This window comes from Vipera berus (genome assembly GCF_964194415.1).
Source record: "Vipera berus genome assembly, chromosome: 3".
Classification (NCBI taxonomy): domain Eukaryota; kingdom Metazoa; phylum Chordata; class Lepidosauria; order Squamata; family Viperidae; genus Vipera; species Vipera berus.
The window spans coordinates 149,935,742-149,962,558 of NC_138204.1; the positions used below are offsets into that span (position 1 = coordinate 149,935,742).

The 26,817-nt window shown below is 39.1% G+C and overlaps 1 protein-coding gene across 3 annotated transcripts in view; it reads right to left on the reverse strand.

Moving 5' to 3' along the window:
* Positions 1-9,224, reverse strand: part of JARID2 (jumonji and AT-rich interaction domain containing 2) — a 256,135-nt gene extending 246,911 nt beyond the window's left edge. For all 3 annotated transcript variants that reach the window (XR_014025984.1, XR_014025985.1, XM_081324217.1), the window contains exon 1: positions 8,002-9,224. Coding sequence is in view for 1 of the 3 variants with exons in the window: in XM_081324217.1 (XP_081180343.1) it covers positions 8,002-8,046 (45 nt within the window). In the remaining 2 variants the exon portion in view is untranslated. The remainder of the gene's footprint in view (positions 1-8,001) is intronic.
* Between the last annotated feature and the right edge of the window lie 17,593 nt (positions 9,225-26,817).

Here is a 26,817-nt window from a genome sequence, read left to right on the forward strand (position 1 = left end):
GGTGAATGATCTCTGGAGGGCTTGGGACAGGGGATATTCCTCTGTCCTAGTCCTATTAGACCTCTCAGCGGCTTTCAATACCATCGACCATGGTATCCTGCTGCGGCGTCTCAGGGGATTGGGAGTGGGAGGCACGGTTCTTCAGTGGTTCTCCTCCTATCTCCTGGGACGTTCGCAGTCGGTGTTGGCAGGGGGACAGAGGTCGACCTCGAGGCCTCTCGCTTGTGGAGTTCCTCAGGGGTCGGTCCTCTCGCCTCTCCTGTTCAACATCTATATGAAGCCGCTGGGTGAGATCATTCGTGGTTTTGGAGTTGGGTATGATCAGTATGCTGATGATACCCAGCTTTTCATTTCGACCCCAAACCACCCCAGTGATGCCCTCGACATGATGTCCCGTTGCCTGGAGGCAGTTCGGGTCTGGATGGGGAGGAACAGGCTTCGACTCAACCCTGACAAGACTGAGTGGCTGTGCGTACCGGCATCTCGAGATATTCAGAATATTCCATCTCTTTCTATGGGGGGTGAGTTATTACCCCCCGTAGATAGGGCTCGCAACTTGGGAGTCCTCCTAGATTCACAGCTTTCTTTAGAAGACCATATAGTAAATGTGACTAGGGGGGCCTTCGCCCAGGCTCGCCTGGTGCGCCAGTTGCGGTCCTATCTAGACCGGGATGCCTTGCGTATGGTCATGCGCTCGTGACCTCTCGTTTGGACTACTGCAACGCTCTCTACATGGGGCTGCCCTTGAGGACCACTCGGAGGCTCCAACTGGTACAGAATGCAGCCGCGAGAGTTGTGTTGGGAGTTTCCTGATACTCCCATGTTACACCCCTGCTCCACGAGCTGCATTGGCTTCCAGTTGTCTTCCGTGTGAGATTCAAGGTGCTGGTAATGACCTACAAAGCCCTTCATGGCATGGGTCCGGAATACCTCAGGGACCACCTGCGGCCGGCATCAACTTCCCTCTGCCCAGTGCGCTCCCACAGAGAGGGCCTCCTCAGGGTGCCACCGGTCAAAGAATGTCGACTGGTGGCACCCAGGGGGAGGGCGTTCTCTGTGGGCGCGCTAGATTTATGGAACCATCTTCTGGTTGAGCTCCGGATGGCGCCCGACCTTCGCTCCTTCCGGCGCGATCTAAAGACCTACCTGTTCGAACAAGCCGGCCTGGCCTGATGGGTGATGAGTTTGGGTTTTATTGCTTTTTATGTATTTTAACTTATTGTTATAGTTTTTGGGCATCTTGTTTAATCTCTTTTAATTTTTGTACTCTTGTCTTTTAACATGTATTGCCCTGTTCACCGCCCTGAGTCCTTCGGGAGAAGGGCGGTATACAAATAAAATTATTATTATTATTATTATTATTATTATTATTATTATTATTATTATTATTATTATTATTATTATTATTATTATTATTATTATTATTATTATTATTATTTGAAAGTCAATAAAGATTGAAGCTCTACCCCTCATTCTCTGATTTCCCTGTGTCAGACTCTCTAGGTAGACCAGACCCTGAAATCAATTCCAACACAAGGCTAAAAGTACTTTTGCTGACATTGGCTACAATAACTGGACCTTGCAACTGATACTGCTGTACCTCCCCCTCTCTCTTATGACTCAGTGAATTGGGGAGGTATCGGCATGAGCCGGTTATATGGCTGAACTGGACTTCAGTCCCTTTTGCCTAAGCAACAACTCCTGCATTATCTCCATCAAAGTCATCTTCCTTACTCTCCACACCATGCCAAGAGATATAAAGAGCCATTTTGGTTGCTTTTGCCTGAAGATAAGCACAGCTTTCCTTCCCCATTATGCAACCCTAATAAACCAGGAAGCAATGAAGGAGTTATCTATGGCAATTAGATTTCTGATGTGACTTTAAGTCAGCCTAGCCTGCCTCATAGGGTTGATGTTGGGGAAAAGCAGCAAAAAATGCTTTATGCGGCACATGGAAAACAGGATATGAATATAACAAATAAATAAATGAAAGACACTAAATCCATGAGATAAACAAAATATACATAGACTAGCTTTTAAATTTTAGATAAATAAAATTCTGAACAGGTCTTTAACAAAATTTAGTGAAGTTCTTGGTCAAACTAACGGCTCTTGTTGTTCTACTCATGATGTCACTGTCACAATTTATGGATCTGGCTATGTGTGGCAATGCCTGTCCTTGCATTATAGATAATCTTGAGATAACTGAAGGCCAGTTTTCCCAGAGTTTCATAAGGAAATCATGAAATCAAGTTAAACTTTCCCATTTCTAAACTCCCTTGTGTGGGACTGTATGCTAATTTCTCTGTTGGAATCACACTGTATGCCAGAGCTGGTTAAGAGAAAAAATACCCAGCATTTTTCACTTCCTTCTCATATTCTCTATCAGAACTGCAAAGATAGTAAGTTGTTTCTTATCCCTGAGCTGAGAAAAAGGGCACTTGAGAATTAAGTAATCTCTTACATGAAAAGTATTTCACATGCCTCAGTGCAACTAAGCTTGCATCAGAGATACGTAAGAAATAGCAGCAATTTCAAAAGCTCCAATTACTCTCCCAAGCAAACTCACAATTGCACCAAGATGTGATATAAATGGAGGGCCATGCTCTGTTGGGAAAATCAGAAATCCCAAATAAAGACGCAGCACCAGACTAAATGCAATTAGCCCGTCAAGCTTCCCAACAGACAAGAGTGACATGCAGTTACTGCCAGCGCTAATTGGCAGACCCTGACATAAATCCCTATTCATTCCTCACCAGTTTTTTTTTCCACCAACAACCAGCCAATGCCATTTCTTATGCCACATACAGAAAAAGGTAAAAAGCATGTGATTATTTAGAGGACTGAATGTACTTGTGAAGCTTTTCTGACCCTTGCAATCCATAATTCAATTGCTATCCCCATAACTGTGACAGTTATCTGGGGACTAGGTTAAATTAAAAATGGTCAGGATGATAGGATTTTCACACCCATGAATTTATTGACCTCTGATGGCAATTTGCCCATCTTCCATGCTAATTGTTTCCTTCAATAGAATCAGGAGCTGATACCTACGGTCAATGTTTATGTGTAACATTGTTCTTTACACATAAAAGTGTAAAACTCAGTGATTTGGGAATCCTTTTAGTTCTGGTTCATGAAACATGCTTCCAGAAACTGCCAAACTGCCCCTGGAATAGCCTCATCTAAAGGAGGTTCAGCATGGTCCAGAGGCAGAAATGTGGAGTTCCTAAGAACAATGCTTTTCTTAAATCTTTGAATTGTATATAACCATAGTGAGATATACAAAAGAGATTGATATTTGAAATTCATCTAAACTGATATTTGAAATTCATCTAAACTATGTCCCACTGAGCACGGTAGGTTATACTTTAAGTAGAAATATGCAGAACTCTACCATTAGTAGTGCAGAAATTCTCTTTGAAGATTTACAAAACTCTTTGGAGAATATTAAAACTCACCAAATTTTGGATATTTAATTGAATATACAGGATATCCACTGTGTACTGAAAACTTAACTGGAAATTATCATGGAATTATAAAAAGGTTTCGATCACATGAAGTCCATGTTCCACCATTGCAGAAACACAAGCCCTGAACAATTTCATTAGAAAAAAAAGGGTCACTATTACTAATCTTCCATTTATTAGAGGTGTCTCCTTAGACATCAATTAAATTGATTAACTACTGTACTTTTTAAATAATTGTTTAGCATATCAAACATGGCTAATATTTAAACTTGTTATTCAAGCCATCATAGAGATATGTTTTTATGAAATTATCTGTTTGTTTCTTTGAGTAGTTCTGGGTTTAATCCCATTTTATCCTCATACCAATATTATGAAAGAGAATGAGTTAAGTAGAGGAAGTGTAATTACTGCAAGACCACTTAAACAATTTAAAATTTGATTCAGGTTCCCCTAGCCAAGTCAACTAACATGATCCTTAAGTAATGTATGTACCCAACCTTTGATTTCTATTGGGAAAGTTACAGCAATTCTCAGAAAGCTCTGGATCAATGAAACAGTTATATTCCAGAGGCTCACTTCCTTCACAGGGTTAGCTGATGAATTTTAGCCCCCAGACACAGCTTCCAAGAACCCTTAAGAGAAAAAAATTAATGTAATTATATAAATGTGAATTGTGGTTAGTATAGTCTCTCTACCCCACCTCAGATTTTATTTCACAATATATAAAATAAGCTCGACCACACTTAAACAAATAGGTGTCAAACGGAGCAAAACCATTCTATTCAGCGAAAGATTAAATAACTGAAGAATATAGCCTAGGTCCATCAAAAATATATTCCAAAACAACTTAGGAGCCACATGATGAACTTTTTAATTAGGAAAAAAAATGAATGTTGTATACACATTAGTGGCCAAGTTACTTTAATTATATAGCTTATTCCTCTAGGAAGTTTCAGTAGGGGAGGATATTTACTATTATGATATTCAAAGATCACATTTGAATAAAGAGATTTTCCCCCCCAAGTATTATTATTATTTCAGTTATCCCACCTTATTATAAAACATAGGAGGTTAAAGCACTGTTTATTAAGATACATAAAACATCACCCAAATTCCATGCATCTCTATAGATCAATATAATTCCCAACTATTTAGAACAAGATCACTATTTGTGCTTGTGGTAATAACTACAATTAACATTAAAAACAGGAATTATATACTACTTTCAATGATTCTGGAGGAGTTGTGGCACTCTCCACATAGCTGTGCTTTCCAATATCTGCATCAGCAGGAAACATGAATTCACTTGATAAAACAACTTAAGTATATTCTAGCATCATCTCACATTATTTGTCCCCAATATATCATATTTCCAGTTTCAAACCTATACTTGATATCAACTTCACAGAATAAAGTACAAGCCAGCCAGCAACAAAAACAATATATTAATTCTACATACTTTAATTTTCCCCTTCACTACATTATTCCACTGAGAGAGTAACCAGATGACTGCATATGCCCAATTTGCAAACTGGTTACACAAGAATATTATGACATTTTATAGGTAGGGTTGCAATCTAATTTACATATAAGTCCAATCATATGTGGACAATATGTTCTCTGGGTACTTGTGACATCAAATTCCTCAGCCATTCCTTCTTGATGAATAAAAGCTTTTCCCAACTGCTCTTAAAACAAAATAAATAAACATTTTTTATTTTGACTCAAAACAGCAATTTTCGGGGCAATTGTGGTCTTGTAATTTTTGAACAAAATATTGAGCATTTGTGAAAAGATGGAATCAGAATAAAACAGATTACTGAGAAGGAAGGCTTCAACCGAGGCCAAAGCCGTGCAAGAAAATAGAACATAATTAACAGGTGTGGCCATCCTTGGGATCCAAATATACCTCATTAAACTTCAGACAATATATTTAACTACAATTAAAATGCATTACAAACTTCTCTTTTTTGTGGCTTCATTTGTGATACAATGGTCCCATATATTTATTATGCGGCATCGGATTTGGGTCAACTCTTAGCAACTATATGAACCTTATTTCGCTAATCAGGATGAGCTGTTCTCGTTTTAGCCTAGTGAACTATGCAAACCCATCCCAAATGTTCCATTGTGCTACACATACACACAAAAAAAGCCCACAGTTAAATTAACTGAGTGGATCATATAACCACTACTGCAGGGCACCAGGAAAAAAAAAAGATAAGCTCATTTTTAAGTACCAGAACACACTTTATATGCACAGACACGGGGAAAAATGTGTCTGCTATGTTTTAGCAAAACAACTGAGGCATACAGAAAAGCAGTCACCTTTCTTCCTTCAGGAAAAAAGTTCCTTTCATCGCAAAGATGTCTGCAAAAGAGGAAGCAGTTTAACCTAAGCAGGTCAGACAGCCAGGGCACTAGAGTTACCTTCTAGGAAGGCGAGGGCGCCAAGAGGTGGAAGGAAGCACCAGAGCTATGCAAATACTTGCGACACCTGTCCGCCTAGCTCAGGGGTTGGCAACCTCGGCTCTTTTATGACTCGTGGACTTCAACTCCCAGAATTCCTGAGCCAGCTATGCTGGCTCAGGAATTCTGGGAGTTGAAGTCCACGAGTCATAAAAGAGCCGAGGTTGCCGACCCCTGGCCTAGCTAGAGGCCTAATCAGTACCATGCTGCACGGTCGTTTCCTTTTTCAAACAGGTAGTAGCCCCTGCGCAAACCGTTTCTCACACCCATGCAATGCCCAGACTACACGACCCGCCTCGGATTGTGACGTCACAGAAAAGTGGGCGGGGACTTGGAATTTGAGACTTAAGATTCCATCGCGGCCACAGCCAGGCCCTTCCCTTTGTGACGTCAGAAGATCAACAAAAAAAAACTTGGCCCCGACTAAATGGCCTGGAACCAAGGAACTCGCGTTGACATTCCGCTTTAACCTGTTGCTGACGCTGCGTGGAGGATGCGTGAAACCACCACACGTAGTTTGCAAAGCGGCAGGAAGGTCCAAAATAGCAGCCATACTTGTGATCGCCAGTCACTGCAATGGCAGAACAGTCCACCTATTCTTATCCCTTCTCGCAACCTGCCCCCTCCCCTCCCCGCATATATATTTTTTTTCCAACTTGACGAACTTGTAGGAACACCGAAGATGTCGTTTTACTCCTCCAGCAGAGCTTCTCCATCCGGAGTCACTCACGAGGAGTGACACCTCATTCCCCCCCCCAGTAAACTGCGTGAGCAGAGTTGCATTGTTCATTCGTGCATACGTAGAATATAGCTAAAGACAGGTTTTTGACGTGTGTGTGTGTGTGTGTTTATTTTAACGCTCCAGATTCCCCACCCCCTTTCTGCTTTGTTTCAGTACAGGGGAAACATGCGCAGCCAGCACGTTTAATAGATTTTCTACATAAACACTTCTCTTGACAAAATACTTTCAAGTACCGTACTTTAGAATCTCAATTCCTCTGCAATGCGGTTCTATTTTTAATTCAGAATGTGATGAAAAAAAGCTTGAACTTCCCTTTTATTAGCTGGCCTGTCTTTCTCCTAAATTCGTTTCAAAACTGCTAAAATAGTTCATTATGACTTTATGAAGTGTTTTTTGAAAACAAAGAGGAAGGGTTTAGAAAATGATCCATCCCCATTTCTAACAAATAAGAGGACTCACGAGAGAATACAACTTTGTGTCAGTTATAACAGTTTCGTTTAACACCAGCCTATTTTTTATTCAATATTTCGAGTCCTTTTTAAAAAAGGAAAAAACCCTCAGTACATTAATTTAATCTATTCTGTTGCTACAAACTTGGTTAATTTGCCATCTCAATCAATCGTATATGGAGCAAAGGACAAACCCAACCATAATAATTTCTGTCCAGTACTAAGATCATACGTTTTCGATTTTTAATACACCATTTTTACTATTAAAGCTATTTCATTATAAGCATAAAAATCAGTCAAATACAGAGCCATTTTTGCTACCAATACCACCAATGCTACCAGGCCTTGCAAGTATATTTCTCGTATCATGATGCCCAACTGGTTTGGTTTCTACTGCAAACCCAGTAAAGCAAACGATCATACAGGCTAGAGTTGATTGATTAAGCATTAAACTCGCCCAAACTAGACATTAAATTTCAAGTTTACCCTATCGTCGTATAGGTAAGATGCCTCCTCAACCCCCTGAACACGTTACAACAATGTGATTATTTGCATACAAAGTGAAATTTGCTTGAAAAAGCAGTTTAGCTGCATTATCCATAGCACCCCCCCAGCCCCGTGTCTTTCATCTTTTAAAACTCGATTATGACTGTGTAATTTGAAATCAATACATTTCTTCACTTGAGGTATCGCGACCCAAATCTGATTTCTAAAACATTTTTTTCCCAAATAAAGGAGCTTTTGAAATTCACCTCCATTCCCAACGAATAGCCAACATTTCTTTCTAGACATTTTTAAAGCCATCGTTAACTTGACATTCACGGACATTTCCAGAAACCAAAGAAACAAATGGTACGGTACAACCACTTACATATTTCTTTTGAATTATATTCCTCTTGGGTCTTTCTTTGCTCATTCTGATATCCGGATTCTGATTGCAAATGGGGACAATTGCTTCATGAATTAAAAGCCGCAACCAATTTTGAGGGGGAATCCTTTTTTTGTTTGTTTGTTTCTTGTTTATAGTGGTTTCTTGTAATCCGATTTTCTTCGCACACAATGCAATTCTCCGTGCAATAAATCCAAAATATGTTGGGTTGCGAGGTCAAACAGAAGAAAAAAGCCAAATCCAAAGCAAACCACCAAAAAAATCACTTTAGAGAAACATTCATAATGGAAATTTTACACCCTATACACAAAAAGACACCCTTGTTGTCCCCCTTTTCTCTTTCTCAAGCCACCAAAAGCGATCTGTAGGCCTGTAGTGTTCGAGATGTAGTTTACATCTTGAAAAAGATGGGGGAAAGGATTAAAAGGGATTTTTTTTTTGTAATATTGGAAGTCACGTTTCAAGTGCTGCAGCAGACAACTCGAGCAGCAGCGAAGGCTGCACACATTGATTGTACGAGTCGCCTCTTCTCCAGTTCCCACACACACATATACAGAGACAAACACAGAGACAACTAATGAGGGCGGCTTTCCAGCAGCAACTTTAGGTGGCCCAATTCTTTAAAAATATTATGTTATGAAGAGAGACAGGCAGGCAAGCAGACAAACCGGAGGGGGGGGGGAAAGGGGGTAAAGAACGACTTAGGGCTTAGCCTCAATTCTTAACGTGATACCAGCCGCAAAAAAAGATCACTCTCTATGCATCTCCACAGCTACAACCCGAAGGATCCCGGTGCAGCTGCAGCCTAAGGAACCCAGGGCAGCCTTAATCTCCTTTCGCCTCGGCACACGCACTCCTGGTGGCTGCCCCAGCCGGAGGCACCAAGTCCAGCTCCCGGAGCCCAGCGAGGAATCCTGGCGAAAGAATTTGAGGACAATCCCTGCGTCCACGACACGCTCTGTCGCCAGCTCTTCTCCTTTCTGTGTCTGCAAAGCTCTTTAATTGTCCTCCCTTGCCCTCCCCCCTTGCCTGGCGAGCAAACCCAGCTTCGTCCGGCTACATCTCCCGCTATTTTTGAGCGCAAGGACGAGCGAGCGAACTACCCTGCGACTCAACCTCGCCTGCAGCAGGAAGAAGAGAAAGAAGCAGCTTCGCGCGGCGCTTAGAATCGTCCTTGCTCTCTGGGAAAGTTGCAGCCAGCCTTAGACAAAATGGCTTACAATGAAACTACAGATCCCAAGCTGCACAAGGCGCGCAGCTGCATTAGCGGCGCTCTGATTGGACGCCGGGATTGTCCTCGAGGCACCTTTCTTCCACCTGCCCCGCCCCTTGAGGGGGGGGTGCCATCCTGGGCTTAAGCGGAGGCGGCTTTTTGGGCCAGCCTTGTCAGCGCGTTCCCTCCGCGGTGATCGCTCGCGCGTTTGCAGCAACGGTGGCTGATAGCTTCGGTGGGGAAGCGTGTGGGAGAGAGGAGTCGGGACGAGTTTTTTCCTCTCTCTCTCCGTTTCCTACCGCTGTTTATGTGCGATTCAGGAAAATAGGGTTCCTCCTGGGCGAAAAAAAAGGGCGAAGGGCTCGGAAGCAGAGCGGACCTTCGCATTAAAGCAGACATTTGCAGGAGACGGGGTTGAAATTACCTGTGGCTGTGGAAAGGGGCCAGGGTGGGAGTCCTCATTGGCATAGATCAGCGTTTCCCAACCTTAGGAACTTGAAGATGCGTGGACTTCAACTCCCAGAATTCCCCAGCCAGCATAGCTGGCTGGGGAATTCTGGGAGTTGAAGTCCACGCATCTTCAAGTTCCTAAGGTTGGGAAACGCTGGCATAGATGATGGGTTAGGTCGGAGGATCTTTCTATTATCGCTAACTGGAAAGAAACCGGGGGCAAAAAATGGTGCGGGTGGCCAATGTAAGAGGTCTCCCGTTTATCTGATTACGAGAAGGGAGCAAGGAGGAGATTCCATCAGTGGTGGACGCGCTTCCAATTGAGAAGGGACCGTAGTGGGAAATTTGTAATCTGAACATACATACTATTGACTGACTCGGAACTCAGCTGTGCCCCCTCCGTCCTATTCAAGGACACTTACTCTCAAGTAAGGGCTCCTGGGAATCGAGCTATAATTCGGGCAGAAGAGACGCAGTTGAAGGAGATTACTTGGAGAAAACCGTTTGTAAGAGAAGATCGGGACAGGAAAGGAGCGTCTCTTAGATTCGGCTTTTTTCCTTTGAAAAACATGGATTCGTTAATTTTGTAACAATAACAATAGCGTCTACAGAAAAATAATTTAGGTAAATTGAAAGCTAGGCAGAAAAGACTTCTTGCCGGTTGCTAAGCAGTCCTGCTCTGCTTTCCAGCCAGTGTCACCTCAGGACAGTGAGCCTGGTTTGTCGAAAACTTGTTTAACATGTCTCCAAGGTATTTTAAGGTCATTTCCCTCCCCCTGTCCTTTCTCTAATACTGTAGGAAAAACGGCTGCACCAGATTACTTTTAGCCTGTATATATAGCACCAGCCAGACTGGTGGGAAAGGACATTTATAATGACGTTACGTACATGTAACTTTTCTAAGCATTTTCTCTGTTATACTGCCAGATTTAACATGTTGCACAATAGCAGCCTCTGATTAAAAATAAATAGCTAGGTTCTTGAAAGCAAAGATATTTTAATACATGCAACAGAATTTAGTGAGGAAATAATAATAGTCTCTTCCTTTTTTTCAACAGCAGTAAATTCCGTCTTTGTGCACCAGTTAATCTTTATTTATAGGTCATGTTCAATTAAATCCTGTGCCCCATTTCTTTCCCTCCCATCGATAAAGTAAAAGAATTGTTTAAAGCTCCCTGGCTGAATTCAGTGGGATTTAATACAAGAACATTTTGGAAGAGTTACGTCATACCATTAAAACAGCTACAGCCTGTTAAATATGCAATTAATTTATTTTCAAAGGAATAAAGAGTGAGGGAACTGTTGGCCCTACAAATGTTGATGAATTGTAATCTAGCATCTCCAAGCATCATAGTCAACGGTGACAGCAGCTAAGATCTCTATCCCTAAAAAAATGTTGAAAACCAACTATTAAATCTTTCAAGTAAATGAATGTAGCCAAGAGAAATAACAGCCATGGTGAGTGTATTTCCCGTCCTGAAAATCCAAGATATTGGGTGTGTTGAAATTCTTCAAAGAACTGAGCTTCAAAGATTATACATGGTCTCTCCATATATTTTCCATGAAAGTTAGCTTAACGCTTGAGGGACAGAAAAGCAGTGATACTGATTTTTATAAACCATAATCTAAAAGTCATACCAAAACATATATACATTTTTAAAGTATCCTTATAAATATTAATTAGCTGCAAAGGCTCCAAAAATAGAAAACTTACCAAGGTAACTGAAAACCTTTGGGGGAAGATCTTGATTTGGAGTCTACAAAGAAAGAGCCAAGTGAACTTTTGTAGGAAAAGAATTTAGTTGTACAACAAAGATGATCTTGGCCTGTATCACTAGACTTCAGACAGAGGGCAGGCACCAAGTGGGACTTCAAAGGGAGATCTTATCACATGGTTAATTCATAGAAAAACAGGAATTCCTCAAGGCATTAAAGGCCTTGACTAGTTGAGGGTGAGCTTGGATTACTTAAGGATTTTAAGAGCTGTCCATGTTGTCAAAAGAAAGGCTCCTTCGATGCTGCTGACTTAATGGACAAATCCATACAAGCCTTCTTATATGGTTTATCTTCTTCCAGAATTTGGGTTGTTGTTTTTTTTCCACTTCCAGTCTTAGTTTTCACTCCTGGTATTTATTGATGGTCATCAATCCAAATACTAATGATTCTGATCCTTCTTACCTTTTTGAGATGAGCCATGGCCAGCTTGGTGCTGCCACATGCAGATAGTCCTCAACTTATAACAGTTTGTTTAGTGACCATTCAGAGTTACAATAGCACTGAAAAAATGTGACTTTATGACTGGTTTTCAGAGTTACGACCTTGGCAGCATTTCCATGATCATGGGATCAAAATTCAGATGCTTGGCAACTGGTTCATATTTATGACCATTGCAGTGTCCCCAAAGTCAATGGGGAAGTTGGATTCACTTAAGAACTGTGTTACTAACTTATTAACTGCAGGGATTCACTTAACAACCATGGCAAGAAAGGTCATAAAATTGGGCAAAACTCACTTAACAAATGTCTCGGTTAATAGCAGAAATTTGGGGCTCAATTGTGGCCATGAGTCGAGGACTATGTATAGTCACTTTCAATGGGTTCACAACCCAATTGATACAGACAACCATTCAGGCTGTGTTTGAGTTATGGGGGGCGGGGGTGTGTGTGATGAGGATGCTGTTGTTCCTGAAGGGGCCTGGTCATCCACTAGTATGCCAGCAAGTTGTATATGCTGCAAGAATTAGTCCCAAATGCAGTTCAGCCAAATTGAAGCTTTGGGCCAATCTTGTCTGGTCACAGAAATCCATTGTATCCAGCCTGGTTAGCACCTGGAAGAGAGATTACCAGGAAATTCCAGTAATGTAAACTAAATTGGGAAGGGAAGATCACTTCAATACTGTTGCTAAGGAAAATACACATGTAATCAATTATTTTCTGGGAATCAAATTATAGACAAAGGCTTCTTGATATTTACTCTTAGGTTACTAACTGGGGTTAGTCATTAGGAATTTATCTGCCTCAGAGAGTTGGAACTCTGAGAAAATCAAAGGAGAAAAAGCTATGGCCATTGTCTTGAAGAAAAAAGTAAAATAAATCAAACAAATTTTAAAAAATGAATTCTTGGCTGTGCTTAAAAAGTTAGTGGAATTCAAACCTTTGCTCTCAGCACCTCTTCCCACTTTTAAAAGTTATGGAGAACCTCAAAAAGGTTTTGTTTGTATGAATTACATTAACTGATACCATATTAAAAATTAAGATTAACATATTTGTAGAATATTTATTGAATCATGTAAAAGTAACAGTGTTAAATCCATTAAACATTAACATACTGTAAATGAAATATTTTCTTGAAAAAACACTACATTTTTAACAAATAAAAAATAATGTGAAGCATGGAATTATTTTAAATTTTTGTAAATATATTCACTACCTGGCAAATAATTTTGATTTCGTGGACCCCTGAGTGGGACTTGGAGTCCCCAGACCACATTTTAAGAAACATTACTCTAGGCTAAAGTATCTAAGAGGCTCTCTCTCAAATGACATGAACAGAGCTTTCTCAGTTGCAGCATCCCAGTCTGTGCCACGAAAACCTCTCTGTTTTGGTCCTTACAAGCACCAACCCAGAACCATTTTATTTTTCCCCAGGATGATTAATGTTATGACATTCTTTCATTCATTTTAGTCTGCTCTTTAATCTGGTTGTCCAACATAAAAGGGAAACATTGCCAGGTTTCTCTTGGGTTTTCTTGTTTTTAATAGGGACTTAATTGCAATTTTTCTGACTTAGCTATCAGAGTACTACAATACAATAGCAGGCTTATAGTTCTTAGTGTTGTGCAAAATATACCTTGATCCTAACTTTATAGTCTGAAAGAAACTGGTGCTTGCACTCTATTTCAAGAATGATCTGATCAGTATTCTAAACATCTCTTGTCCTAATAAGCAGACTCGGAAAAACACAGCTCTCTTGTGCTCAGCCATCCATATGAAAATTTTAATAAAACAAACAATTTAAGTAAAAGGCCTGATACACTCACGAAGCACTTGATATAAGCCAATTAAAGAGCCTAATTGTAGTCGGCCTCAAAAGGTGAGTAAGCAAATTTATTCTAATGAGGAAAATTTAGAAGAGGGACAGGATGCAAACTTGCTGCTGGTAAGACAATCCACTCAGTCTTAAAATTTGGCAAATCATCTAGCTTGATTTATTTAATTTTATTATTCAAAATAGCAAAAGGTATTAAGTGAGCTGACTAGTGTGTCATTCCACAGAGCTGAATCCACTGAATTCCTGGCACATTGCAATCTACCCAGACAAGATTTTCAAGTTTTAAAAGGTGTTGGAATAGAACTCCTTAATCTTGCAACATGTGGACAGACTCAACCATCGTTTCAACTGGGAAACGTAACATTTTATATTAGGCCAATCCAAAATTGCTAGGGGAATCAGCTATTCATAAACACATAGAGATAAACACTATTTACATACTTTTTAAAAGATGAAGTTCAAAGCCTAGGAAGACCACGTCTAGCCTAGAAGCCAACACCCAGGTAAACATGGGGAAAAACATCAGATAAAACATTAAGGAAGAAATAATATCCATCAACAGGGAAGCCATATCTCAACTAAGACTGGCAAGAGAAGCTACTACATGTAAACAGGCAGCAAACCCCACTGTCCCTCGCAGTGATGATATTACCTAGTGTGATGATGAAATATCTGTAAGAAAACATCCAAATTCAGAGAGCATCAAGAACCCAACGCCTCAACTCTGAGCATGCATGCATTCTCTTCTATTGGAATCTTAGGGTTAGTGTTATTGGAATGTTTAATGTTCTATTAAATGTTTAAAGAGATAGATTAGTGAATTATGAAAATGTTTATGGTAGGTCAAAGCCATTTGGACAGGAAATATTTAACACCTTTGTCATTTTAACAAGTTTAAGCACCTAGATTCAGTATACTTAACTAGAATCTTTGTTTCCAGCATGAAAACTGCCAGAAATCTTTGATTATTAATAAGCATTGCAGTTATACTTTGATCCTGAATCATATGAGAAATTATAACCCACATTTTGAAATACCAGGGAAGATAGTTGACTAGACATTTTGTGTTGGACAAGGGATTTAAATTTCTAATGGCTGTTTTAAAGATTTTGAGAAATTGTGTGTTGAGTATTATTTACCTACAATACTAGCTTGGCAGTATATACAATTGAAACATACTAATTAAACAGAATGGCTTACTAATTAAACAGAACTTTCTGGATGCTTTAGCAGCATCCACAATATCTACAATTTTAGGTTCCTTAAAAGAATACAGCACTTGATCAGAAATCAATTATTCAGTTTATTAAGGGATTTAAAAATAAAATGAAAATTGACCTTAATAATATGTTTGAATTGTGTGAATATCCAATTTTGAAGAATCAATGAATCCAGGTGTTCAAAATGTGAAATAAACTTCTCTTGATTTAAAAATGAAATTAATTTATCAGAAAATAGTGCTTTGTGGTTATTGGATCCCTGAAACAATATTCAAAAAGACATAGACATTAGATTTTTATGTTGATATTGTAAGAAATTTCAATGTTCTTTTATACCTATGATTTTATTTTGTTTTGGTTTTAATTTATTACATATGTGAGTACAATTTTGAAAAGAAACATTGCAGTTAAGAATCTCAGTGAGAAGTTGAACTGTATTCCTAAAACAAGGATTTTTTTCTAATGAAAAGCTCTGGCTCTTTCAAGTCTGGACTGACTACGTATTTGAATTAGGTTTTACTGGGTTTTAAATTGTCATGTTATCATTGTATTTACTAGTTTAATTCTTTTTAAATTTTGATTCTATGTTTCTTCTTTTTAATTTTTATTGTTGTGAGCCACCCTGAGTCCTTAGGGAGAAGGGCCGCATATAAATTTAAATAAATAAATAATAAATAAATAAATAAATAAATACCCAAAGAAGATGAATTTCTTATCTATTTTTGAAAAGTCTATGTAATCCAAAAATGAGAAGGTGACTCAATACGTTACATGGTGTGTGTGTGTGTGTGTGTGTGTGTAATAATAGTTATGCTTTAATATGCTAAGTGGTCTAGACTTCATGATACATTTCAGAACTGGATTAATCTTATATTACTATCTGTATGGATGTTTTTTTCCTGTTAATTACTTTTCTTCTTTCATTTCGGATTTAGATTATTTGAATCACTATAATATACCTAAGTTGTCCTCCTTTGTATTTCACCATTAAAAAAAATTAAACATGTGTTACTTTTTTATCCACAGATAGAAATTTTCAATTATAAAGCTCAAAAAATGTATCTGCACTTTGAAAGTGTAGCCCTTCCTTGAATATAGTAAGATATTTTGCTTGACAATATTTACATGAATAGTTTTATAGGTTTGCAACCTAAAGAACTACAATGGGATTTACAATGGAGAATAGTGAAATCTAAGGAACATATGTCTGAAAAAAACAAATTCAGGATCTAGTTTCATCTATGCTGCTTCGATCCTTGAGGCAGTACAGTATGCTAGTTGAAAATATTAAATAGTGTTTTTTTACAGTAAACTTTTAATTTTAAAATGTGTAATATTTTAGTACTACTCTAAATAACACTAATTTGTGTATAATCACTTTCACAATTTCATTGACTGGAGGTTTTTTTGGCTTACGAAAAATACATGCAAAATATATCAGAAAAATTCGGCAAACATAGCTTTATTTTAATAATTGTAAGATCAAGCGATGTTTCATCAGATAAGACCAAATTCACATATTAATCCAACCATTGGTAATTTACAAACCATGATTTATTACTTGAGCATATGATAAATGCAGCCAATTTGGTTTTATTTAATAAGCAAGTTGTGACTTAGTACAGTCTGTCAATCTGTACAAAGCCAAGAAAAGTATACTGGATAATGCAATAGTCTTAAAATGCATGCATAGAGAATTCAACAAGACAGGATATATAGATCATATTTCCTCACCTGGCAGTTTCCAAAATGTGCAGGAATTGCAACCTAATTGATTTAGAAGAATTAAAGAGGGGAAATCACTGCAAATTGTTACCTTCTGAATAAATTTAGGTCCATAGACCATTTAATTCTCTGAATTGGAATGAATGGATCGTAGCTTGTTTCTTGATCCCAAGCACATAAAATGATATTTAAATATATTTCAGTGCAGTGATCATCATCATTAGACAGATTTACATACAACATCACCTACAAAAATATTGTATTGTGATGTAGTTAGCAGTAAAAACAGCAATATAATACATCATAAAATAATATTAGCAATAAATTAAAACAATATTCCTGAAGATATGTGCGAAGAAACATGTTTTGAACAGGTAATTAAGAGTAATACAGGTAGTCCTCGACTTATAACAGTTCACTTAGTGACCGTTCAAGGTTACAATGGCACTGACCATTTTTCATACTTACGAACTTTGTAGCATCACCATGGTCACATGATCAAAATTCAGACGCACGGCAACTGGTCCGTATTATGACCATTGCAGTGTCATGAAGTCATGTGATCCTCTTTTGTAACCTTTTGACAAGCAAAATCAATGAGGAAGCCAGAATCACTTAACCGTGTTACTAAGTTATTGACCGCAGTGATTCATGTATCAACTGTGGCAAGAAATGTTGTAAAATAGGACAAAACTCACTTAACAAATGTCTCACAACAACAGAAATTTTGAGCTCAATTGTGGTCATAAGTCGAGGAGAGCATTTAAGAGGGTGGGCACCATACAGAGATTATTTTGTACAACTGCCAAAAGGCATTCAGCAGCTCTCAACACACATAGTAGGAGTAAACCTAATGATTGATCAAAAATTCAAATTACAAAGTCACACAATTTATATTGACTCTGGGCAATGTACAAATTAAAAACACACCCAATACAATGAAATGATGTATTTTATTTGTATATCAAATATGTGGTTTGTGCAAGGGTCACAACAAAGCAGAAGGCCATCTTGTCCTCAATGATGATAACAATCCGGAGCATCCTAAAGTATAAGTTGCTTTTTTCTGATAGAGTACAACTCTATTTAGAAGGAGTAGGTCCCCAACTCCCCAAATAGAGAACTAATCCCCAAAAGGATCTATTAGTACCGGGTTCTGGTCCACGCCTCACCCACAGAAACTCTCTGGCTGACTTTAGGCCAGCCACTCTCCACTCAACTTACTTGAAACACTGGTTTTAAGGCAAAACAAAAGGATAACTAAATATAAATTGTCTTAAGATCCTGTATGCAATATAGGACATCAATCTAATAAATAATTAACACGATCTAAGTTTATTGGCACTCATCCAAAGTTTCACTGCATCCAATTCTAGTTCAGAACACCAGTGGCGTAGCGTGGGGGGTGCAGGGGGGGCGGCCGCACTGGGCGCAACATCTGGGGGGGCCACGCTCGCACTCGCAGCTCTCTGCCCCTGCCTGGCTCACTCACTCTCTCACACTGCAGTGCTGGCTGTGCGAATCCGATCCGAGCCGCCGGGTCGCCGCCCACTGTGGAGGGGGGGTGCAAATTACTTGCCTTGCCCCAGGTGCTGACAACCCATGCTACGCCACTGCAGAACACACACAGGCTTTATTTCAAACATTTAAATAAAATGTTTTATTTTGATTCAGATGTTATGGAGAGGTAAAGCTGAGTATCACTTGATATTGTTGACAACCAGTTCCAAAATAACTGACGGCTACCTACAGCGGTTTAATATAGATGTTAAATAACATGGAGACAAATTGGTGCCTTGTGCAATCGACAGCATAGTTGTCAAAGTATATTGGCTTTGTCACTCAGTGCTACTTTTGGAGATCATGAGTGCAAGTAGAAACAGATCCATTGTATTATCATGCCCAAGCCCTTACTTAAACAGAGATGGTCCAGGTCAATGTGCTGACAATATTGAAAGCTGCTGGGAATGAGGCATAGTCATTTTGAAACATAACCTGACACAAAATGGAGTAGTTCTTTTTGTCTCAGGTTGTGTTTCAAAGTGACTATGCCTGATTCTGTCTCAGACTCAGGCCCAAACCTTACTTGAAAGAAGCCAAGATAAGCAATATCCTCCAAGAATATACAGCACATAGGTCTATATCTCTATGTGTGCATTTCCCCAAATGTATGAATAGAAATATTTGTGGCTGCAGCAAACACAACTGGGTATATAAATAGGCCCTGTGGCTTTTATTTTAGTGTGCGATGTTCTCAGGCAGCAATATTACATTATAAACATTTGGCCTGCATGCTGTTTGTATACAAATATACATTTATATTATATATTTCCTCCAGAAGTCTGTTTTTCAAAAACAGATAGCACTTCAAAAAGGCTATCTAAATATTATTTTCCTTTAAAAAAAGATCAGATTCTGTATGTGCTTTGTTTTAGAAATCAGATATTAAGATAGTTATCCCCAGCCGGATGCCCTCCAGATGTTTTGGGACAAGCCCTCCCAGGGCCCCAACCTATTTTCATAGCACCAGATTGTAAAAGATTGTTTAAAAGTTTTACATTTAAGATTTAAAGTTTCTGACTTTCCTCCCTCCCCTCCTTCAAGCCCTTTGAGATGTCAGCACTAAAAAGATGAATCATTTATTAGTAGGAGGCTTGAAACTTGGTGAAGTCATCAATTGACACTTCAGTGGCTTTTGGTGCTGTTGTTTGCAACGGGCGTCACCAACAGGGACAGTGTGGGCTTTTTAGTGTTTCACATAGTGCTGATGATGCGATGTCGCAATTTGTGGGCGGATTTTCTCTTCTTCTTCTTTCCCCTGCTGAACTGATGAAATGCTTTATCATCGTAGAAAAATATGGGAACTTGTCGTTAGGTAGGGCATGACTAGTCCATGACTATTTTTAAATGAATCACAATAATGTCTCCCAAAAATCCCACACATTCCAAATTTGTTGGGGGGAAAAGAACATATTAATCAGTCATAAGCATCAGAGGAAATAGTGAGGTAGTCTGAAAAACAAGCTGTAATGTAGTTTCTGCCAAAGTCAGATTTCTTTTCATACATCTCACCCAGGATGATTTGACTTTGGAAGCTACACATGTCAAATCTTTTCATACTCTTGTGAAAGAAACATGCAAAACTCATTTGGATGAGGAATAAACAATAGCATTGCTGGGACTCTAGTGATTGCCATAATCACGAAGAGTGAACAAAGTCAGCAATAAAAGGTTAGTTATACTTTGCAGAAAATTCAGAAGTTGAGAGGCAAAGGATACAAGCTAAGATGGGTTGGAGTCAGTTCCAGAAATGGTCAGCTGATACAGGACCAGCCAGTAAAAATCACACAGAGCTGTTTTTTTCCTAATTAATTTGGATTAATTAGGCTGACAAACCCATGCATTTCTTCTATTATAATGGTGATCCATGGCATATACCAGAGGCTGGGCTATAAATTCTCTGAATCTGAGAGTTGTCTTGCTGTGCCATACTGTAGATGGTTGTGTGATAAAATCTTGTTGCCAGAATCCTCAGTTGGGGAATCCAGGTTTCTTACTGCAGATTCGCTGTTGCAAGGGTTTTTCATCTACCGGAATGATAGCCTGCAACATTGAATAAGCAAAAAAAAAACACCTCCCCCCCCCCCCGAGATAGAACTTCACCTTACAAATGTGGGTTTTTTGCGCAAACAGCAGAGTTACGTGTTTTGGCAAAAATGAGCTAAATAGTGGATGATTGTGAGATTTCCATTGGTAAAGAAATTGGATGGCTTATTGAACATCTATGGAGATTCTCAGTCATCCAGGTCATGGTTGTCCCAATGGTGCTTTTTCAAAAGGCAACTGGATTTTCTTTGTTTTTCCTTGAAGATGTTTAGCTTCTCATCCAAGAAGCTTCTTCAGTTCTGCTTATGTTTTCAAAACTGAAGAAGCTGCTTGGATGAGAAGCAAAATGTCTTCAAGGAAAAACAAAGAAATCCAATTGCTTTTTGAAAAAGCACCTTTGGGACTTATTGAACATCATTTCTTCCTTCTCTAGAGCTTTCTACTTTCTAGCTGGTCTTCAAATTCATATGGAATTGTATGAAATTAGCTAAAATTTGTTTGCATAGAGTGGGCAGAACCAGGCAAAATCAAGATTCAGTATCCCATTATGCTTGGGGTTTTTTTCTGCTGGAGTTTGATCCACCTCCTTAATTTCTTGAAAGCCTGACAACCATGATGTGAACTTACTACCTGAACAATGAAGTCCTGAGAAACAAAGGCCATATGTTGATGTGTGAACTAGACAGGAAACCAGATCTGTCCCTTGGCAATTTAGACAACCACAGGATGGCAGCAAAATCTCTCTAGCTCTTTGCTGCCATCACCAGATTGCTCAGTAAAAGACATCTTGTGGTCATCCAGATTTTAGTAGCCCAGAACTGTGGGATGGCACAACATCCTATGAGGGCAATTTGGAAATAAACCTCCATTTGATTATCAGTGACAGACACTCGCAGATACAGAACTTTTATTATACACATTAGAAAACTACAACATTACATTACTTTTTGACATAATCACCATTTAAATTGAGGCACTTGTTATAACATCTTACAAGGTTTGAAATTCCTTAGTAGTAGTTGCTCAGTGCCAAATCTGGGCTATGGGGTGTATGTGATCAAAAACATCCCAACGGAACTGCTTCAAAAGTTCTTGTGTGCGTCTAGTGCAGGGCTTTTCAACCAGTGGTACAGGTACCACCTGTGGTACATTGGCACCTGGCAGGTGGTATGCGACCATCCTAGAAGAGTGGTAGCGGGGGAGGGGAATGAGCTGAACTGGTGGCAGCACCGTGAGAGAAGGCTGGAGCTGCAGGGCTGTCAGGGGTCAGCAGAAGCGCCAGGATCAGCACCAGGCTCCAGTTGGAACTCAGCACTGATCCTGGCACTTCTGAATGTTGCAGCATCTCCAGGGTCTTGTGATTTACATTCAGATGCTTGACAACTGATTCATTTTTTCAGTGCCATTGTAACTTCGAACAGTCACTAAACGAACTGTTGTAAGTTGAGGACTGCCTGTACTTCATCACTTTTTTCCTTTTTTTCTTTGGTCATCAAGTTTTTGACACCTTGCTAGGTGACTGGTGGTACTTGGATATTGCCATATCCTAAAAGTGGTACAATGGGTGAAAAGGTTGAAAAGCCCTGGTCTAGTGGTGTGCGGTGAGCATTATCGTGAACCAACACCACAGCGGAAGTGGTGCCATAGAAAATCCCGCCAAATGTGAAGATTCCAAAGGAGTACTGCTATTGACGTTCATGGAGCATCAGTTCAGATGTCCACTGTGAAACATTACGAAAACTCAGATGAACCATCCATAACAAGCGTTGGGGCATGCTGATTTCTGGTGTGCGTTCACGATAATGCTCGCCGGCACACTGTTAGACACACTCAAGAACTTTTGAAGCAGTTCCATTGGGATGTTATTGATCACTCCCCCCCCCAATAGCCAATTGGAATAGAAATTCCAATTATGGAATTTCAAACCTTGTAAGATGTTATGACAAGTGCCTCAATTTGAATGGTGATTAGGGCGAAAAGTAATGTAATATTTAGTTTTCTAATGTGTATAATAAAAGTTCTGTATCTGCAAGTGTCTGTCATTGATAACCAAACAGAGTTTTATATCCGAATTGCCCTCGTATTTTATTTATTATTTATTTATTTATTTAATTTTATTTGTATACTGCCCTTCTCCCGAAGGACACAGGGCGGTGAACAGGGCAAACATATAAAAATACAAGAATACAAACATTAAAAGAGATTAAACAGGTGCCCAGAAACTAAGAACAATGAATTAAAATACATTAAAACAATATTAAAATCTAAACCCATCACCCATCAGGCCAGGCCGGCTTGTTCGAACAAGTAGGTCTTCAGATCGCGTCGGAAGGAGCGAAGGTCGGGTGCCGTCTGGAGCTCAACCGGCAAACAGTTCCACAATTCTGGCGCGCTCACAGAGAAGGACCTCCCCCTGGGGGCCACCAGGCGACATTCTCTGACCGGTGGCACCCTGAGGAGGCCCTCTCTGTGGGAGCGCACAGGGCGGAGGGAAGTTGATGCCGGCAGCAGGTGATCCCTAAGGTACTCTGGACCCATGCCATGTAGGGCTTTAAAGACCATTACCATCACCTTGAATCTCACCCGGAAGGCAACTGGGAGCCAATGCAGCTCACGGAGCAAAGGTGTAACGTGGGAGTATCGGGAGACTCCCAACACGACTCTCGCGGCTGCATTCTGTACCAGTTGGAGCCTCCGAGTGGTTCTCAAGGGCAGCCCCATGTAGAGAGCGTTGCAGTAGTCTAAACGAGAGGTCACGAGCGCATGAGGAATAATTTTATTAGAGGAATAAAAGCAATACAATTAAAAGAAATTTAGAACATTGTTGGAAAGTAATAGTTACTGTATCAATAACATTACATTAGTCAAACACCATATTTTAAAAGCAATTAGAATGTATTGGAAAGGATACAAAAAAGACTTGGAGAATAAAGGAGTTATAGAAAGAAGTCCAGAAAATAATTTGAAGGATCTGAATCCTTAACCTTTAGGAAAAAAGGAATTGCAAGCAGAAAATATTGGGCATTGTTATGTGTGTGGGTGTGTGCACATGAGAAAGGAAGAAAGAGAAAGAAAGTCAGGGGGAGAGAGAAAGAGAGATAATTTGGTTTATGATTTGATGATGACAGGGAAAGAAGTCCTAAATTACAGGAAGGAAGACCAAGAGGGCTTTTCCTACCTTAATCACAAGATCAGTTACACAATGGAACCAGCCATTTGAGGAACTTGTGGGATTTCAAGTTTTCATTAAACTGCTTGACAAGGGTTTAAAAATCCATCATGGTGTGCACTGAACTTATTTCAAAGAGACGCATCTTCAATTGCTCTCTGAAGCAAAGTAGCATTTAGCATGGGCAGTATTTGTTGTGGGGATGACAGGGAAATGAGATGCAGATGGAATTTCTATCATCCTTTAGCGCTGACATTTGGCAACATATTAATACCACCCAGAAGACTAATGCCAAGCTTCTACATAATATTTAAGGGATTATACAAACTCATAAAAGGTGATGGGCAGAGGATAGGAGGGCAATCTGTGGGCATCAAGTAAAGTCCAAATAAATAATATCTATTCCTGATATTAACACTATCAGGAATGGGGAATTTTTTATTTGTGAAGAAATCATGTACTGTCAGTGCCAAACTACTGCCCTTTCAGTGTTTACCTATAATGAAATATATCACTTTATGCAATCTCAAGGTGGCTAACATGTTGGGGGTTTTTTGTTTTTATAGTGATCCCATTTTAGGATCACTATCGTTGTAATAATAGCCAATTTTCGAAGAAAGGAAATAAAATACTACATAAACAATTTAAAATACAGTCAGAAAGCCCAATAAAAATGGTTGAAGTTACTGGGTTTGAGGATTTGTTTTTCTTTTTAGTTAGCTGTTTTCTTTTGTTTCTGGCCATGACATTTCTGAACAGAGCTTTAATTAATTAGAGACATTTTAATAATAGATTTCTTATGAGTAGCTAAACAGTCTCTCTCTGTGTCTCCCTGTGTGAGAATGAGAGAGAGAGAGAGAGACCACAAGCTTTGTTTGTAAAGAGGAAGCAGGTAAATAAAGACAAATAATGACTTGAAGAAGGAACAGAAAAGAAACAGTCTAATTAAAGGAGGGAGACAGCAGAAGTATAACAGGAATGAAGCAAACCAATTAAAGGATCACAAGTTAAAAAAGAAACAGCCAAAAAGAGGATACAAGAAGGAAGTCAGTAATTAAAAGACTAATAGTTAAAAGAAGTGGGACTTTATTAAAAATAATCTAACTTCTGAGTACACCCATATTAATCTATTTCCTATGAAGGTAATGGAAGGAACCATATATACTGATGTCTGTTTCCACCCTACCCCACTGATATTGTTGTAATTCCTCTATTAGGTTGTCATTTTTTTTGCAATTGCTTTATTATTATGCAGCGTCTTTATTGATAATTAATTTGATTCTAATTTTCGGCAAACTAAGCCTAGCTGAGTAGTCACATAAATGTCATACAAAATTGGGATCAGGCACTGTAAGTTTTACAGAATGAAGAACTTAAGTGTTTGCATCATGCAACTATTAATAAGTTACTTTAGAGATATTAGCTTTTCTAACTGGCAGGCAGTAGGAAATAGAATTGGACAGACCTTGTACAAATACTAGAAATCTTGGCTTCCTGCCTTGGTTTTATTAATAGATCACAACTCTTGGCTCTTACACTCTACACTCCAGATTACAGGGTAAGCCACTGACCTCAAGACCCTGGAATGGGGATGCACTTTCCAGGATTGCATTTGAGCAAGGCCACACACCATAGTCCCAACCTGAAGCTAATATTTATCATGCTTATGTATTGGACAATAGCTGTGTTATGTGGAATCTTTTCACGCTAAATTTCCATTGTCCTCTACACCCTGGGGAATAATATTATACAGGGCTTTTTTTCTCATAGAACGCTCAGAACGGAGTTCTGGCACCTTTTTTGGATGGAACCTTGTAGGGTAGACAAGGCGGGTTGTATGACATGTGTGAGTGCCGGCACCTTTTTCTTTTACAAAAAAAGCACTGATATTATATAATATGGTATCTGTGGAACTGTCCTAGGATATTCTGGTTTATAATAATGCATGATATGTAGGTTTAATTGGCAACGATTATGGCTGCCAGAATTCTAACTAGCCAGGTTTGATGGTGGTTCACTTCTGAGTTAGTTCACAATGCTGTTTACTTTAAAACTTCAAATGACTAGAGGCTCTAATATCGGAAGGTGCATTTCCTCCTGTATTATCTTGCCAGTCTTCCAAGATCTTCTCCACATAATGCTGGGGCAGTGTTCTCCTATGTATAACACGTCTTTCATCAGGTTTCAAAATCCCCTAGTAATCCAACAGATGAATCTAAAATCACACCACTTTGGGAATTAGACGTGGTTGTGATTGGTATGAATGGAAAACTCCTTGTGGCTACTGGTCTTCCAGTAGAACTGGACAAAGTAGCCTTATTGCTGTTACAAGAAGCAAAGGGGAAGCATAATCTCCTGAAAAGTAGGCTTTGTGTGGCATGACTCTCAACACTTAATAATTGAAAATGTAATTTACTTATGCCGATTGGCACAGTTTCATGCAGCAATTTAATTTGTCATAGGGAAGATGTTTAACATTTATAATGAAACAATTATAGTCAGCAAAGAAGACTGTCAGTTGTTACTGCCTCCCCTCGATTTTCTCATAAAGCTTGGTAAGCCCAGAAGATCCTCTTCTACTGCAGGAACAGGGAACACCCTATATTTGGACATCTGCTAAGCATGGTTGATCTCATAAGCTGTCTTTTTTCTCCTGGTTATTAGGGCTGCTGATACAATTCAGTGGTATTGTATCCTCATTTTACCTACCCAAAACCCAAGTCAAAATCTATCTAGTGGAAACTGCACTAAGAACAATGACTACTACTGTCTGCTGACGTGTGATCTACTTTTATTAACTATATCAATCCTAGCAAGTAGTTATAAAATACTGCCACATAAAACTCATGGGAAATGTCATTTGAAGTTAGCCAATTGATATAATTAGCTGTTTTCATATTTTTTATGCAAGAAAAATTTCAGGGCATAAAAGTAGTAATAAGAGTCTCCTTTCACTTACCAGGACAGCATACTTTTCTAGCTATATGTTTTGCTGACTGATGTCATTCTTGGGTTCATCCATTATAATATGCCTGTTTAATTGGATAATCCAGCAAAATAATCATGCTTGCTCGGCCAGTTCCTAGCAAGTTATTTTATACTTCTTGGAATTGTTAGTGGCTTGGTTAAGATACAAAACTGAACCAAGAATAAATAAGAAATCACAACTGCATGTTCCAACTCATAGATCATGCAACACCATCACCAAAGTATGATTTATTATGTGGTTTACTGTTCTAAACCAACAAATCATACTGCAGCTTAGTGCAGTGTGTAAACTCAGCCACTATCTTTAGGAATGAAAGAAAGAACTACATTCTTTTTGTCTGTAATAGTGAAGAGTGTGCTTTTTTTTAACCAGAGTT